Source organism: Pyxicephalus adspersus, chromosome 3, assembly GCF_032062135.1.
Source record: "Pyxicephalus adspersus chromosome 3, UCB_Pads_2.0, whole genome shotgun sequence".
NCBI lineage: Eukaryota > Metazoa > Chordata > Amphibia > Anura > Pyxicephalidae > Pyxicephalus > Pyxicephalus adspersus.
The window spans coordinates 76,563,107-76,581,408 of record NC_092860.1 but is presented as its reverse complement, the minus strand read 5'-3'; the positions used below and the strand labels follow the sequence as shown (position 1 = coordinate 76,581,408).

Here is an 18,302-nt window from a genome sequence, read left to right as displayed (position 1 = left end):
CAGCTGGCCTGACTTTTAAAAAAGAACCCATCGCTTCCACCGGACACGCAGAACTGCTGTGTACCCTTCCCAAACACACATGGAAACCCCGACCCTCAGTATCAGTCTTAGAATGCCTGATGAAAATGTGAACCCTACCATCAGCCACTTAAACATCGCCCAACTGAATACCTCCTTCAACAGATCCAGCAGCCCCCACCAATTCCCCAATCCTAAAGGCACCAAAAAATGCTAATACAAAAGCAGTTTTAAATAACAGGATTTTATATGACGAAAAACAAATAACTTCCAATTGCCCAACAATTTCTAACAACCACTCAAATGGCACGGCACCTCCTATCCTTAACCACCCTCCCATTCTGATAACCTTTCAACACCTGTTGAACCAGAAAAGATTTAGTCACATCAGCAATCCCCCAACATTTAAACCAGAAAGCCAAACCAGACATTGCTTTATTTAAACTGGACACAGATATGCCGATGTCCGTCAATTTACAGATGAAACATAACACTAAGACACATAATCGGACACAGACTGGCCCCCATCAAACTCACCACAAAATTGACACTAGTTCCATACCGACACAAATCCTGACCATGTTGACCTCACAAATGACTGACGCAGCATTGCCATCACTGTTCTGTCACAACCTTCCACAGCCCAGAGGGGCAAGGCACACCGCACGGCTCTGCTTCCGGAGCCAGCTTCTAAAACGTCCCTCACTGAAAGCGAGAGAGAGCATCGGCCACAGAATTAGACACACCCAGAATATGCACTGATCATAAGAAAACATTGAAACGCAAACAGAGAAACACTAAATGCCTTATTAACCTAACTAATACCATGTGGTGAAGAAGCCATCCATTTATTCACTGACCGAACTATTCCAAGATTATCACAAGGAAAACATATTTTTTTATTTTTCCCCTCAGAGTTCCACTGACAGCACAATGGGGAACAATTCCAACAAGACCAAGTTAGTGACCAAATCCACATCCATCCACTCCTGCGGCCACGGTCCTGCACTTTAGGCCCCTTAGCAATATGCCTTATTACCTTTTGAACCTGCGGCATCTGTAAACAAATCAGGATCAGCCGTACTCCCCAGACCCTTCACAACGCCCTACCATTATAGTCCACCAAAAACTTTTCCCACACTCTCAAATCATCTTTCAATAGGCATGATTCTGCAAGCAAAATTGAGTTTGCCCAGTAATGATTGCACTTGCCGCAAATGCAATTTTTTGATGCACAACGCATCCCACACCTCCTGTTTAAGGCCTTCCAACTTATTCTGCTGCAAACAGCATTCCATATCCACCGTGTCAATTTCAATGCCCAAAAAAGATAACATAGTTGCGGGTCATAGTCTTTCCCGGGGCCAACGGTACACCAAATCCCTGCTCTGTATGCACTGTAGGTAGCAGTGTTTGTCTACAGGTAGGTTTTTAAATTTTTTAATAAAATCTCAATTTCTAACATTTTTAAAGCTGCATGTGATTACTATGATTGTGAACCCACTCTGATTTGTTCCTATTTATTAGTGGTGATTGGAGATGTTATTAACAGCCAAGAACTTACAAACATCTCCCCAGAATGGGTTTTTTGTTGAGGTACATTCAAATACAAAACATGGCCAGCAAAGGGTTAGGGTAAATAGCAAAAATAAATACATCTTGCCTCTGGACATAATCAAATGTTAGACTGTAATACTGGTTACATGGATTAGTAGGGTAATCAAGCATCCACAGGTTTACTACAGCTAGCATTAAAGAGTCTGGTAAATGGGGCTTCAAAGGGTAAATTTGTTGCAAGTGCAGTAATCTGCATTTTACCTGCTGCTGCTTTTGCATTCCAGTAGACTTATATGGAGAGGGAGAGGCAGACGTAAAACAAAAGCCTATTAACTTGATGTGAGAGGATATTAACTTGGCTTTGAGGATGTGAGGAAGATGATGATGTGAGAGCCCAAACTAGCTTCTCTACATTATGACTTGTGAAGTACTAAGAAAAGGGGACTAGTAAAATTGTAAACTAATATAATAATATAATAACTGAACTTCTCAATAGTTGTGTGAATACATGGGAGGTATATATGACAAAATGGAAAACTCTGCTAGAAACTACCTTGAGCTAAAAATGCTGAGAAATATCCAACTTTCTCTTGCTCTTTAAGCATATAGTTTATTACATTTTCCAGATTTTAAATAGATCCTGTTGTCATCCCATTTTATAATTTCCATCTTTTCTTGTTGTGAATCATTAACACTTCTTTTCTATCCACAGATGAAAAACCACTTACAGTTGAAGCTCACCATATGCTTTGTCCAGCTACAGTTCTTGAGGAAGTTGGACAGTAAGTATCTTCCCTAATCATTATTAGTTAAATGTGCACATTAAGCTTAAATGTCATGAAAAAGTTACAAATCAAAGTAGACCTGTTAAAGAACAGTAACATTTCTGCAGTTAAAAATAGAATTAAAAAATAGTAAAGGATAAAAATAGAAGGAAATCTAGCTATCTGTTTATGTTGATTTTTCATTTTGTGTAATTTTTGCTTTTTTCGTTAAATACACTCAACAAAAGGATTTAAATCACCATGATTTGTCTGTAAACTAATCACTGCAGTCTGTAAACTAATCACTGCAGTTTGGAGTTAATTAAGCAATATAGCTGGTATTTGTTAGATGCAGTCATGACTACAGAATAAGAACATTATATTACAGATAGGGTTAGTTTTCAAATCTTAGCAGTGTATTTCCTAAATTTGACTTACATTTAGTTTCTTGTAATCCCTGTAAAGCAGAACTGAGACTGGGGGATATTTGGCAGATAGAACAGCCCCCATACAAACATTTTATCTGTGTATTCAGCTGTGTACTGGGAGTTCAGCTTTAACCAATAATAACTATGTTTAGGATCTTCATTCATTAGGAGAATATTGGCCTAAAGTGGTTCAATGAAAATGACATACTGTATGCTGTTATTTTGTTTACTTATGGTGACTGGTGATAGTCTAAAGTCACAGGAACTATTAGGAAAATAGCTTTGCTCTGTTGAGGTTATAATTGCTACGCCTCTTGAATTCCTGGAGAGATCTGATTAAAGAGTTCAAGATAAAACATAGAAATGACTGTCATGTAAGATAACTAATGTTTAGTATGTTTGCTTAATTAACTTTTGGCTAAGGATTGAAACACATTAAGTAGCTAGTAGTTAGTGCGTGTTGAAAATAAACACATCTGGTCCCGCAACGAGTGAGGGTTCTCTCTGTGTGGGTGACAGATGTGGCGATCATTTACCCTGCTCTCTGCGTTTAAATAATTAACGGCACACTGGAGGAGCTGCCTTAAACAGACTGCTTCTTAGCCAGCTAAATGTTCTCCAAGAGCCACATTTATGGCCGACTAGAACTTTTTTGGCTTTGACAACTTGTCTACGAATAGACACATATTTTTAACCTTTTATTTGTAAAAAAATTCAGTAAATATTATCCTTTCCCTAGGCCAACCCCACCTAAGTTTAAATTTATTCTGGTGGTGCAGTTGCGGTGCATTTACTGCTTCCACTGACTCTCAGGAAGACGGTCATGTAGCATCTCTCTGCAGCAGCCCCATAACAAATGAATGGAGGACCAGTACTGCTCACTGCTGGCAGCTTTCACATACGCAGACGCTGGTTCTTCAAGAACCAGAGCTGCCATGTGGACCTTGCCAGCCACTCAGAGACATGCGGAATTGTGCGATGTAAAGGCAGGTGTGAACCTGTCCTAACACTGCTCTAAACATAAAATGTAATTCCCTTAATTCTACTGGGAAACCAACACTTCTGAAAGATCCTGATTTACTCACTTGTTTCTCTTTCTAACCCTCACTATTGTGTCATGGGGTCGTGGGTCAGAGACAGGTCCCACTGAGTACTTTGAGGAACCCAGAGGACCCACAATTCCAAAAATGTTGGCTTTCCAGTGGTCTTCATATAAGGAGAAATAGAGAATGGTGCAACATTTGGTAGTGTTGGCACCTCAATAGTAAGTATTTACTTTTTATCAGTAATGTTCATTTTAATAATATTGTTTTGCAGCCAGGGTATTTAAATTAGTGCATATTTGACCGAAACATTGTTTAGGTCAAATATGCTCTAAGGGTTTATGGCAAATGGTTTCTTTAGTAAGCCAACTTCAATCCCTTTACTGTAACATATAGTAAAAAAATAGTGTTTTTAAACGTCATTTTAAAGATTTTAGTTCACCTAGAACTAAGATCTCATCCCTCTCTAGTAGACAATGACAAGTAAAATGCTATTATGTTATGCTGTAGTCTGAAGAAAATTCTTCATTAAGGATTTAATCATCACATTTATGAATCTCCAGCCAGGAATCTAGCCCCAATAGGCTTCAGCATCACAGAAATGTGGTAACAGTGTCGCCTAGTGATGCCTAATAGAGTTAAATATCAGTTCTGGGTGGATTAATCTTGGCTGTAACATTTCTGCTTTTCTAAATTATTATGCAGGACAACTCTCACACTGAATGTAAAATTTGGGAAAAAATACACAGATGCATCACTCAATGAACAGCAAAAAGATATCCACACAAAAATTCCTGGAAATGAGAATCACACAATACCACTCAAGAGTTGTATATTAGACACAATCTGTGGTTCACAACAATATGGTATGGTGTGATTTTTCTATTGGTTTCTTTCAGAAAGAAGTCAAGATGAGAATGAAATCAAGAAATGTCCCTGAATAGGTTCAGTTAGCAAAGTACAGTTGTGACAAAGCAATTACAATTTATCTTTACGTGTACTAACTTCAGTAAATTAAAAAATTGGCTTACCACCAGCTTGTTCACTTTTTTGCTTCTCAATCCCATGTTGAATAAAACATTTAATTATGATTGTCTTCTATGAATCTGTATATATCACAAACAAAAGACTCCTGTAACTAAGACGCCATGCAGGGGTGATCAGTATAAAACATGTACATTGCATCCTGTTAAACATTCTACAGACAGTTCTAAAGACATCTGTGCATTACAGAACCCTAATCTTCTCTAGTTCTTTCGCAGCTGTAAGAGCAGATGCCAAATGTTTACATTTTTAACTTAAAATTATTGAAAGAATACAAAGAAATTTCCATACACAAGTGACTCTATAGTTATTGAGCATATCTATGCTATTCTTCTGCACTGGTTATTAAAGTATGAATGTTTTAGGGCTTGGTCATGTGATTTTTTTTATTGTGCTAACTATGTGACCTTGGTTGTATTTTCAGCTGTCAGTTGTGCAGATTCTAGTTCTCTGTATACCGTCTCAGAGGACCTCATTGCTTTTAGTCTTATTTCCTCAATGCCATCTTAATCTACACTGCAATTTGTTAAAACAACACAAATCAACCCCATATTCCATCTGGCCAATACCCTCACGCCTACTTGCTTTAGTATGAGTAACAATATAAAAGGTTCCAAAATTAAAGATTATTTAGACTGTGCATTATTTTGTTGTCATTCATGATAACTTCCAATTATAAGTCTCTAATTTTGCTATTGGTATCCAAAATGTGCTGCCAAAGCATATGAGAAAATAGTGAAAGTATCACGCATTTTAGTCTTCTATTTTTTAACTTGCAGTAGAATGATGACTTTTGAAATTTGGTTGGATCCTACAGCCAACAATGACATTTTCTGTCCTTTACTTTTAATAAATAAGCCCCAATCATACTTTACCTGCTCTCATTTTATAGTTATTAAATCGGCTCACTTGAATTCATTAGGTCTCCATTGGATACTAAAACTTCTTTACAAACAGTCCTCTATTCACCAATCAAGGATGCCATTATTTTTCTTTAAAAAATTGCTAGAGTAATTTATTCATTTTAGTGCTGGTGCTTGATTTCAAAATATCTTCAGTCATTATAATTTTAATAACTTTTTGAACAGTTGCCAGTTTAATTTTCAGTGTGTGAAAATTAGAGGTAAATTATTTATTACTTTCAGCAAATGTCTTTCATGATTTTATTTAATATTTTTTCATCTTTTTTTAATGGATCATAAAATGACAATCTTTTATTGTACACTCGTAAAACAAGGAGCAAATGAATACTTTGCAAATAGGTTTCTGTGGATTGAAATGTCAACTGTAATTCACTTCATGTGAAATTCTTAATCAGGCACGTGGCAAAAGGCCATGTCCAGTTTACTGTGGTAGCCTCGTCTACTGGACAGAGGAGAATAGAACAATACATATTGCTTAGTTTGTTTTCAAGTTTCTTATTTCACAAAGGAATAAATGCATAGCCATGTATTATGTGCTTGACAAATATGTACATCTTCCCATTTTACAAAAGATTACTTTACCCTCATTAACACAAATATTTTATTCAATTTATTTTGATTAAATTTTAATTTGTGTTAAACAAGTATATATTTTATCTTGGATATCATTTTTTTGTTGTATACAGCAAAACTCCATCATTTGCAGATTATATATATATATATATATATATATATATAAATAAATATATATATATATATATATATATATATATTATTATATACCGTAGTCGATGTTGACTTTGTCTAAGATGATAGAACATAAATGTACCTATAGAAATGAAGTAGAATACCATCACCGAATACACCACATTTACTTTTTCTGTACTGCAATTAAAGTGTATACAGTCAAAACATTTTCTTTGGTAGAGTATGATGGGGATGTAATTTTCCTGCCTTCGTCTGGCTGGAAAACTTCCATTCACTTCATCTTGGGGATGCAAGCAAAAAAAGTAATTCTTTCCTAAGTGAGGGGAACTCCTTTTTAGAGAACTGTAACTAGAACATTGATTCCCATTTCAAGATTTACTTTCACTTTTTACCATCAAGATATTTAAGATTTCCCTGTTCTTTCATAGGACTTTTATTACTAAGACAAATAGAAGGGTAAATAGGCCACAAAAAAACTTCAGTAGAACAGTATTCTAGCCAAAACTAGGAAAACAAAAAGTATTGCCTTCACCTAAATTTTCAGCAAAAAAGTGATTGTCGACCCTTCCTGCTTCATAGACAGTGAAGGGACATCACCATAAATATTAAGTCATCATACTGATAAATTTGCTGTCTCTATCTGTTGGCAAATGCTGTTAGAATAACAACTCTTTCAGTAATATTACTATTGGGAACCAAAACATAGAATAAAATAAATACATATTTGTTCTCCACCTAAAAAATATGTAACCTATAAAATATTAATTACGCGATTAAATAGTTACCCAATATATAGCACCTGTTCTTCATCAGTGGGTCTCTTAAAAGGACTATTGTGTGGCAATAAAGAGCTAATGTAGTAGCCGTTCATTAGGTCAGTGAAAGCCTACACAAGCTTACACTTGTTTTGTTGAGGGGCAAAGGATATGCGCTGTTCTTATGACTGCAAACAGCTTGTCTTGGGGTGGTGTTATAGACTGGCATTTTGGTGCTTTGGTATTTTAGTGCTTATTGTCACTCATTTATGTATTACATTTTTTAAAGGTTTACTTAAAAAGCTCCTAGACATCAAAGTTACTATATAAGCTTGATTAATATATAGTTATACATTTGATGTTTTTGTTATTTTTTTTAATAGAACTATGGAAGTTTGGGTCAGTGTGAACAATGGAAATACAGCTTTAACTAACCCTCAGACCATAACAGCTACTAGTTGTGTAAGTAATATAAAGCAAATGTGGTATCTTTTCATGTTTAATAAGTAATTATATTTTATTATTTATGTTTTTTTTTTTTACCTTTTATATGCATAAAACATGTATAAAATATGCAAAAAACTCACCCAGTGATATTTGAAAACAATTTATAAGTATGTTTGCAGTATATAAACTTGTTTTGAAAGCCAGCATTTAGCTGCACTAACATGACAGCAGATTAGTGTTTCTATAGTAGCAGCTGGAATTTTGAGCAGAGATCACGTATCCTAGGACTAGTCTGATAATGCTAATGAACCAGTAGACAATTTGCAAGCTATTCGCTGCCACTCGGGTCAAGGGAGTAGAAAACAACAAACAACACACATGCACATACTCCGTCAGAGAATTCATTAAAACCTCTCTTGTCCTCTAGGCCTGTTAACATGTGTAAATTAACACATTTGAGCTCTAATGACTATAATTTATTATAATATATTGCAGCTTAGCCATGTGAATTATGCAACATTCAGTTTTCAGGAAATGTCACAAATAATAGGTTCAGTCGAATTAGCGATACCTACACATTTTAAATTGTAAATAGTAGCATGCAGGATATGAATACCTAAAGAAAGTGTTTAATGTTTGCAAATGCTAACAGCAATTAAAAAATAAACATTGATATACAAATGGGAAGGTTTTAGGAGATTGGTGTAAAATATTTTGATACTGATAATTATCATTTAAGAAAAAAAGATCTGATAAACAAAGATAATACAGACAAAATCATAAAGAATTGGCAAATGATATGAAAAGCAACCTTTGAACTCAGAGTCCATGGTAGTGAAGGTTCAAAAATTAACATTATTGTGTACAGCAAGGTGCAAGTGCTATGATATAAGCTTACAGATTTCTAGTTATTCTGCCTAAAAATTTTGTCTTCAAATCATTGTATAGGTTCAAAATTTTTTTTTGTTTTATTGGTGGTAAATTTTCGCCTAAACTCAACCCACATAGTTGCTAAAAATATATGTGCTACTCAAGATATCTTCAGTGTGCTCCTCACAAATTAATATGTATGGCATGATTTATTAAAGCTCTCCAAGGCTGGAGAAGATACACTTTCATCAGTGAACCTGGGTGATCCAGCAAACCTTGAAAGGGTCTGGTCCAGGATTTAAGAAATCCATTTCAGGTTTGCTGGATCACACAGGTTCACTGATGAAAATGCATTTTCTTCAGCCTTGGAGAGCTTTAATAAATCCGGCTCATTGCAACTATGATATGGAGAAAGTAGGCAAAACTATCACTAGTAGATGAACATTCCTGACTCATACCCACCCTGATATAAAGTCACAGCTATATTACACTGTTTCCTATTACTCTCTTTATCTGTCTAGCATTCCGCCTTACTTCAACTCAAGCCCTTATACTCCTGATCCTATATGTCACACAATGACAATGGAAACGAACAACCTTCCCGGCGGATCTGATTGAGCGGCAATCGTTCACTATCTATTGTGTATACGGTCGTTTAGTGATCGTGGATGGTTCTGCAGTACACTTTATCCTGCATCGTTAAACAATCGTATCTAGCGTGTGTACACTATTGGTGGATTATTTTTGAACGATCGTATCATTACAGCATGTACAGAATTGTGCACAATACAATCATTCAAAATAATTCTGCATAATCGTTAGTCGTTCGTTTTCTAACAACAATTATTTCAAGTGTGTACCTAGCTTTATACTACCTATGATTCCCAATCATTAATATACAGAAACCAACTATTTACTGCTAATCTCACTTTCCTGGAGGTTTTCTAAACCACAGCAGCAATAATTCTTTCTCTTTCACAACCATTTACCCAAAGGCAACCCTAAAACATTTAAAGCACAACTTGTTCTAACAAAATCCTTATTCACCTCCCACCCCCTCTACTTATCAACTTGTATTAACCCCTAAAGTGGTCCAAGTAGCTTTCTCTGCTGTTTGCATCTTCAGTTCAGAAATCTTATATAGCTGGCCATGCTATACTATACCCCTGACATCTCTTCTGAAGGCCATTCAAATTTATGGGAGTTACTCAGCAGACTAAGGTTGGATTGGTAAAAAGGATTGTCTGGTCCTTTTTTCTGTAAACCTGAATTTTTCCCATAAACATACAATCATTCACACATGTCATGTCCACTCTGTCATACATTCAGATTACCATTGACAGACAAACAACCACTGCAGCTAAGTACTTTTAAGCACTAATGAGACAGGTCCAAATATAATGTTTTCTGAAATATGGCGTACTCTGAGATTGATGGCGACATGGTTCATGTTTTGACATATTAACAGTGCCTTATGTTTGTTGTGACAGAGGACTAGGTACATGTTTTTGCATACATTTTATCCTTGAATAAACAGGCCCTGTTTTACTAGTAACATTTTTACACTGAATGTGTGTGCCTCTGACATAAATCCAAAGATCGCCAAACTCCTGTAAAATTTAGTAGCTCCACCTGGCCTGGCTGACAGCCATGTGCTTCTTTGCTACAAGATTCACTAATCTTTACACCAAAGGGAAAAATAGAAAATAGTGAAAATAGTTGCCTCTTGTTCAATGGCATTCTGTTTCTTCACTTTATAAGCTCTTCACAGGAAGAATGATTTATGAAACTTCATTGTGGTTATGTTGTAAGTTTAGTTGCAGAAAAGCAAGATCTCTAACACAGCAGTATAAAGTAACAACTATTCTTTCTTACTCACCCAAACATACAATCACTACCCCTCTATTTAAGAATGATGTAAAAAAACGTATGTCTCAGTTTCAGACGCTCACAGTACTTATGGAGACAGCCAAAATATACATATACTGCACATCCCTATAAACACTTTTTTAGTTGGTATAGAACAGTAAAGGGATAATGGAAGTACAGTATGAGCCAACATTGTTGTATTTGGATTTTGACAGTGGTCTTGTCATGTACCACACACTTGTTTAAATTAGTGTATGATAGTATATAGATGATTGGAATACCAATATGTCTGCATTATTTCATGCTCATTACATTGTGGCTGATAGGATTAGTAGTTTAAAGATTTTCTTTCAGTTTATCTAACATGATGTGAAAAGAACACTGCATTACTGGCAAGATCAACAGGAATAATCTGTACTTGCTAGAAAAAACTAAAGGCCGGTATACATAAATTTTTGTCTCTAAAACTAGTTAGTAAGGTATCTATGTATCTATCAATGATACCCATCTATGTCCTTCCCATAAGAAAAAACAACAGGTGTCCCCAGTCAGTCTTTTAGTCATCTACCACAGATGATTCCTATACAACGTCAAGAGACTGCTGTACACATGCTAGATTATTGCCCAAGATGATCAAGAACACTCGTCCGGTAATTTTTTTATTCACTGGACAGATTTTGTTATAATTTAATGTGTAATAACATTAATTATTAGTAAAATAAAAATCATAAATTGCAAACATGATCAAATGTTTACAGCCGTCCTAGTCATTGGTGTTGATTTATTTAATTTTATATATATTCATTGATTATTTTACTATATTATTTTATTATCTGTTCACAGGACAATGGTTTGGGTGCTATTATTGCAATACTTATAATATTGCTTATTATTGCTCTTGCCTTATTTTGGTGGTTTTGGCCCCTCTGCTGCAAAGTGGTAAGTAGTAAATGTACAAAAATATATTGTAAGATAATATTAGTTTGTCTTTCCTGCATGAAAAAAAGGATAAACTATTATCATTGAAATCCTGATTGTGCCAGGAAAGAGACAATAAAAAGGCAGTAAGTAAAAATTGTTCTGCATATGGTGTCTTGAACACAAGTGATGAGCCAGATGTTTACAAATTCCCTAAAATCATTGCCTTTATGTTTTAGAGGAGACAGTCGCAACAGTTAACAGCTTAACAGTCAGGCATTACCTGGTCCATCCCTACTAAAATATTTTAGAAATGCACTACAAATGAAATTGGTGGTTCGTAGTCCATTATAGTCTATCATCTGTTATATGTTAATCCACTACAAAAAAATATTACATTTCTTTTATATATATCAAACAATATTCCATTTAATCTAAAATTGAATGTGTTTTAGCCCATTGCTGATGGTTGCATTTCCGTAGCACTGTCTTGCAGACTAGTGCTAATAGTTTTACCATTTGTAGCTTTTATAATCTCTTTTAGAGGTTATGTACTTTTTTTGATGCACAGTGTTTGCATTTAGATATCCTAAGTGTAGCCAGATTATCATGAATGCAAATTTTAATTTGTTATTGAAGCTGGGCATATAAATCAACATTAAAGCAATCATCATTTGTCTCTAAAAGCACTTATAAACAAAAAATTTACTGGTAATGCATGCATAAGCTGTGGTTATTGTTTTACATGTTTTCAATGTTTAAAGAAGGAAATGAAATCATGTTTTAATTATCTAATGTTTTATCATTTTAATGTATGTTTGAAATAGAATTCTCATTTCCTTCCTCTAACATATGTAAGGTATATTTACACAAGATACCACTACTAAAAACAGAGTCTAAGTTGGCAGAAATGGGCATTACTGTTAAAGTAAACACTACATGGAATCAGAGATATTAAATAGATGAATCTGGTACATAAAATACCTGATTTTTAGAAACGGAAGTAATTGTTCCAACGCTGAACTACACGTACCAACAGGACTAGGTCAATGCACACATATGCATAGTTCTAGATGTTGCAGTGATAATGAGCTGAGAGTACAAATGGGTCACATTCCTTCAGATAAAAAACCAGTGTAATATATGGTGCTCAGTCCTAAAATATCTCTTTGTGTTTTGAATGAATAAAGGCTGCAAACAGCTGTTGATTACTTCATTCTCGAAACACTTTATCTAGTTTGTTGAATTGGGCCTGATTTATTAAAGTTCTCAAAGACTGGAGAATATATACTTTCATCAGTAATCCAGCAAACCTTGAAAACATTTGTTATTATTATTATCATTTTTATAATTATTAACCACCTGGGCATTTTACTAATGTCTAGATTTCTGTACTAAAAGCTGTACAGTTTTTCATTATTTTTTTTTTAAATTGTAGACCTGTAACTTACAGAAATATGTCCGAACAAGGGTCTAGTAGATATCATGAGTATAAAAACAGTTTGAAACACACAATCATGTAAAAAAAAAATTTACTTTTATTAGAATTAAATAAAAAACACAAAAATGAGCTTAAACAAGAATACATAAATAAATCAAAAATACTGAAAATGCAATAATTCGGTATACTGTATAGTACTATATTTTTCTAAAACATCTCGCTAGTGTGGTAAATTTTAAGTCCAACGTCACATACCTATAGACAAAACCACATAAATATATTTTGTATTATTTTGTATTGGATTGGACACAGGACTTTGTATTGAATCCAATACAAAATATTTGAATTTCCCGCTACGACCCCCATCGACGGGCGCATGCACTGACATCATCAGGAATCGCCGAGGGACGTGTACGCAAACGCCGGGTGTTCTAATTCTTTCCGAACATCCGTATTTCCATGCAAAAAGTGTTTTTTGCTAATTTTTTGAATGGAAATTTATTTTAGTTTAATTTGTTTTTATTCACCGAATTACTCAATAATTACTTATAATTCACCGAATTACCGCATAACTCACCGAAATATGTCCAACGGGGTAAACGATTTTAGCAAGTTTACTTACCCCGAACCAAGGTCGGGCTAACCGCTCAGGTGGTTAAACAGGCTTTATATAGCGACAACATTGGTTGGTGTTCAAATTCAGGTTGTCCCTATATTCAACTCGAAAATGACGCTTGGAATTCGGGCAGACCCAACGCGAAAAACATGGAATTCGACTTTGCGAATTTGTGTTTAAAAATATGTTTGAAGAAAAAAAAAGGCAAACTCCATATGAACTCTCAATGAAGTTTCTCCATTGAGAGTTCATCTGAGTTCAGTTTTTACAGTCACTGGGCTGTACTTATCATTGATAAGTACAGCGCGGGGAGCGTGAGAACTTGCGGTCACAGCTGATAGGAGGCATGGCTGTACTTATCATTGATAAGTACAGCGCGGGGAGCGTGAGAATTTGCGGTCACAGCTGATAGGAGGCATGGAGTGCTTTCAATGAGCTGTGACTGCAGATGACTGCGTGATGCGATCCCAGGGCGCTAGAAGTTAATTAACCTCCAGTGCCCGGAGATCGCAAACAGGAGGCCTCCCAGGGATGCAAGAATGATTGCAGCCCTGGGAATCTACTGCGATCCCGGGGAACTAGAGGTTCATATACATTCCCAGGGCTGCAAGGGAATCCTCCTGTTTGCAATCCCCGGGCACTAGAGAGGGAAACCTCTAGTGCCCCGGGATCGCAGTGGAACTGCAGATGAACTCTCAATGAAGTTTCTCCATTGAGAGTTCATCTGAGTTCAGTTCCCATCATTGATAAGTACAGCCCGGGGAGCGTGGGAACTTGTGGTCACAACTGATAGGAGGTACGCAAGTGCTCTCAATCAGATGTGACTGCAGATGAACTCTCAACGGAGAAACTCCATTGGGAGTTCATCTGCAGTTTCACTGCCATACCCGGGCACTAGAAGTTAATTATTCTCTAGTGTCCGGGGATCGCAAACAGAAGGATTCCCAGCCCTGAGAATCCACTGCGATCCCGGGGGAATAGAGGCTAATTAACCAGGATCGCAGTTGAACTGCAGATGAGTTCAGTTCCCACGGTCACCGGGCTGTACTTATCATTGATAAGTACTGCTGGGGGAGCTCACAGCTGATAGGAGGCATGGGAGTACTTCCAGTCAGCTGTGACTGCAGATGAACTCTCAATGGAGTTTCTCCATTGAGAGTTCATCTGCAGTTCAGTTCCCACGGTCACTGTGCTGATAAGTACAGAGGTCAGAGAGATTCTCTATCCAAGAACACTGTGTTCTTGGATAGAGAATCTCTATCCAAGAACACATACTACAGTTACGCTAGGGCCGCAAAAGCAGCTCCACTCCCCTGATTGCTTTTGCAGTTCTACACAGTGACGAAAAAAATCCCCCCCCAAAGACTTTAATGGTGTTTGAATTCGGCGTTCTATCAACCAAAATATATCGGGCTATTTGATCGAATAGCTGCCGAACTGAACACTTAGCTGTTCGACTTACTAGAGAGGAACCTGCCCTGGAGAGCTTACAATGGAAGAGGTGGGGTTTTGATAACATTTCATAACAAATGGCAAATAACTTTTATGAAATCTATTCCAGATTTGCTGGATCACCCAGCTTCACTGATGAAAGTGTATCTTCTCCAGTCTTGGAGAGCTTTAACAAATGAAGCCCATTGTTTTTGATTAGTGTGTATCATTTCATCCATACATATTTTTCAGTCCCAGAAAACCTGTAAAAATGAACACAGTTTATTTTTATTGTTGTCTATTCATACTTCTTGATCTTGTGCCTTTTCTTTTGCTATGTTGGTCCTAATGTTTATGCATTGATGCAAATATAAATGCAAATCGACAATCACACTGCAAATCATATCTCCTTATTTCATATTCTTTTCTTTTTTTTTGAAGATTAAAACCAGTTCTTAGGTCCTGGCTATGGAGACATCTTCAGTCAAACTACTGTATTGAATTGTCTATGTTCTAATTTTGTAATACATAAGCAGCACATATATCTGTAGCACATAAGCCATGGCCTGTTATATGATAGGGAGACAAACAACTTTGGTACCTCCTTATGAAAGGTACACTGCTGTATTATCTGCTTAGTAATTACCTTTTGGTGCACCTTTTTTTGGGGATGTTGAGTACAATAAATGCAAGGCATGGTAGGTTTTGAAAATTAAGGTTTGCATTCATGTGTTGTATTTACCTTTTTAGGTTATCAAGGATCCTCCTCCGCCACCACCACCAGCTCCAGTGGAAGAGGTAGTTTTTCAGTCCTGATTAACTTGGTTGTATCTTTTCGAAGTTGGAACTTATAGAGGTGGCAAATGTGTACTTCTTGTATTTATCAACACTCCAAAAAATTGCATATTATTTATCAGTAAAATATAGAGAAAAAACATTTGCAATATGCTATTTTATTTAGTTAGGAATTTTAAAAATGCAAATAATAAAATTGTATTTTGTATGTGTATTCCTACCCTGATTTCATAATTTGACCCAAGAGATTCCATCATTAGTATAGCAGGCACCATGTTATTTATGAAGCTTATAACATTCTAAAATATCTGACCATCTCCTAATATAGGTAACAAATGGAGAGTTCTGGATGGCAAAAATTACCAGTTACAGAGAAAAACTCTTCATTTTGTCTAAAAGAGTATATCAAACTCTTTTGGTAATGATATTGCAATGGGGTTGGAGGTGTATGAGGCAGAAGTGTGATACCCATTGTAGCTATCTACAAAGAAATAAAAGAGATTTCAAATTTCAAACTCAAATCAAATACACAGATACCACACCTTAAAATGTATGTAAATCATGTTTGTTAACTTTTTTAATATTTTTTTTTCTGAATTAGTGTAAAATACATACATTTTTATGTACATAGGAACCAGAACCACCTGGACCTAACAAGAAATGGCCTACAGTTGATGCTAGCTACTATGGCGGCCGAGGTGTTGGCGGCATTAAAAGAATGGAGGTTTGTTATATCATTGTTTCTTTTCACTGTAAAGACATTTAGTATACTTGCTATTAGTAATAACATATGTTAATGATCAGCCTTATCAAAGCACAGGTTTACTATTTTCTAAATAATTATGTAGTAGAAGTGAATAGCTTATAGACCTTGATGACTGGGGCTATAAAGCAAGAGTGTATACTACTATCTCTACCTAGTTGTTCTTACAAAATCTGTATTGTTGGGCTTTCCTCCTGTGTCATCTATGCTGTAATTTGTGACATAAAGTCACCCAGCAAGATCCAAAAGGCCAGGGATAATAAGAAATTATTTTAATGTTTCAAAGAGGAATTTTTAAATAGGCCAGCAATTCTGTATTACAATTTTTCTTAGTTCTAAATTACTTAGATCTAAAGAAAGCTGCAACCCTCATATAAAAGCATACTTCTATACAAAGCTGCATTGCCTAAATTATAATAAGTATAAGTGAGCTGTGGAATATGTCCTCATAACATCAGTCTGTCATTCCCTCAAAAAAGTTATGAAAGAATGTTCTTTGTTTGCTTCATTTGAACTGTACATCAGATGAGATTACAACATGCTATTTCCGTTCCATTTATGTGTACAGCTTTGTTTTAGAGTTATGGAAGAAATTAGTTTCAGGAACAGCTCTTTTTATGAGAATGGCCAAAAACAAAAAGCCCCCTTATGGGCTAACCTCCTCAATAATTAAATACGTCAGTAAACAAGTCACTTGAAAAATGGTAGTTCAAAGTTATCTTTGTCTGAAAACTGTAACCAGGGTGGGAATATTTATTGTAGAATCATATAAAAAAAAATAAAGAATAATTATTTCATTGTTTTTGTACTTTCATCATCGAAGCTGAACAGATATAATAATATAGGGTTAAATATGCAGTAATAGAAATAAGAAATAAGGAAAGGAACCTGCAAAAATAAACAAATTGTACATTTTATTATAAATAGCATCACAAAGCACATAATGTTTTTTTAAACAGATGGTATTTACATGCCATCATTTCTAGCACAAATACAAAAACAAGGAGTTTATTCCTTATTTTAGGATAGTTGCGAGCAATACAATTCATTTCTTTATGCTACTGTGACTATCTGTGCAATCAGCACAGCTGGACATATGAACTACCTAATTTAAAATCATATACTTATATTTGAAGTACATATAGCTGTTTTAGGTTATTTAGAACAGATAAACAAAAATTGTTAAACATCATTACCAACACCATAATCTGTCCTGGAAACATTATGTGGTATTATAGTTTATCTGGTTGTTACAAGCAAATTCATTCTAGAATAAATGTTTTAGGACATTTTCCACTTACTCACATTTTACTTTACTGACATAAATCTGATGGAGATTCCATAAAGCCACTGGATATATTTTCCTTTGAATTCAAGCTTTTTTGAATTAAAAAAGTATTTAATGATACAATATTATACTATTTGATTTTTTTTTGTTCATCTATAGCATTGCTTTGATTATGGCAAGTGGTAGCTTTAAAGTGCACCTAAACTAAAAACAAACAAACAAAAAAAAATGTAACCAGGGGGTATAAACAATGGACAAAAAACATGGAAAGCCCTTGTTTCTCATTGCTTTTTGCTTTAGCCCTACATTGAAATAGCCCTACATTTTGAGCACAAAATATGCACTGTGTAGTGTAAAGCTTGGCCTGGAAAGCAGCTACAGAGCTAGCCAGCTGGGACAATGTAACTCCTGCCCACGGGACTTACATTCTAAGTGGCCATCCATCAGCCAAAGAGGATTCCAGAGGACCCAGAAGTCCGCTGTGGATTTAGAAACATGGATGGTGGCTTCCTTGAATGCAACTGTGACAGAATTCTGGTATGCATACTTGATGGTTATGGAAGAAGCTCACCACACACCAACAAGTATTCTACTTTTTTCTTTTACTTGAATTTACTTTTAATC

General features: G+C 35.5%; 1 protein-coding gene across 4 annotated transcripts in view; it reads left to right on the top strand.

The window, feature by feature from the left end:
• The window catches only part of ANTXR2 (ANTXR cell adhesion molecule 2), a 104,512-nt gene that overhangs the window by 51,541 nt on the left and 34,669 nt on the right, over positions 1-18,302 (top strand). For all 4 annotated transcript variants that reach the window (XM_072405297.1, XM_072405295.1, XM_072405296.1 and 1 more), the window contains 5 exons: positions 2,288-2,357; positions 7,624-7,702; positions 11,270-11,365; positions 15,583-15,630; positions 16,259-16,351. In XM_072405297.1, coding sequence (XP_072261398.1) covers positions 2,288-2,357; positions 7,624-7,702; positions 11,270-11,365; positions 15,583-15,630; positions 16,259-16,351 — 386 coding nt within the window. The remainder of the gene's footprint in view (positions 1-2,287; positions 2,358-7,623; positions 7,703-11,269; positions 11,366-15,582; positions 15,631-16,258; positions 16,352-18,302) is intronic.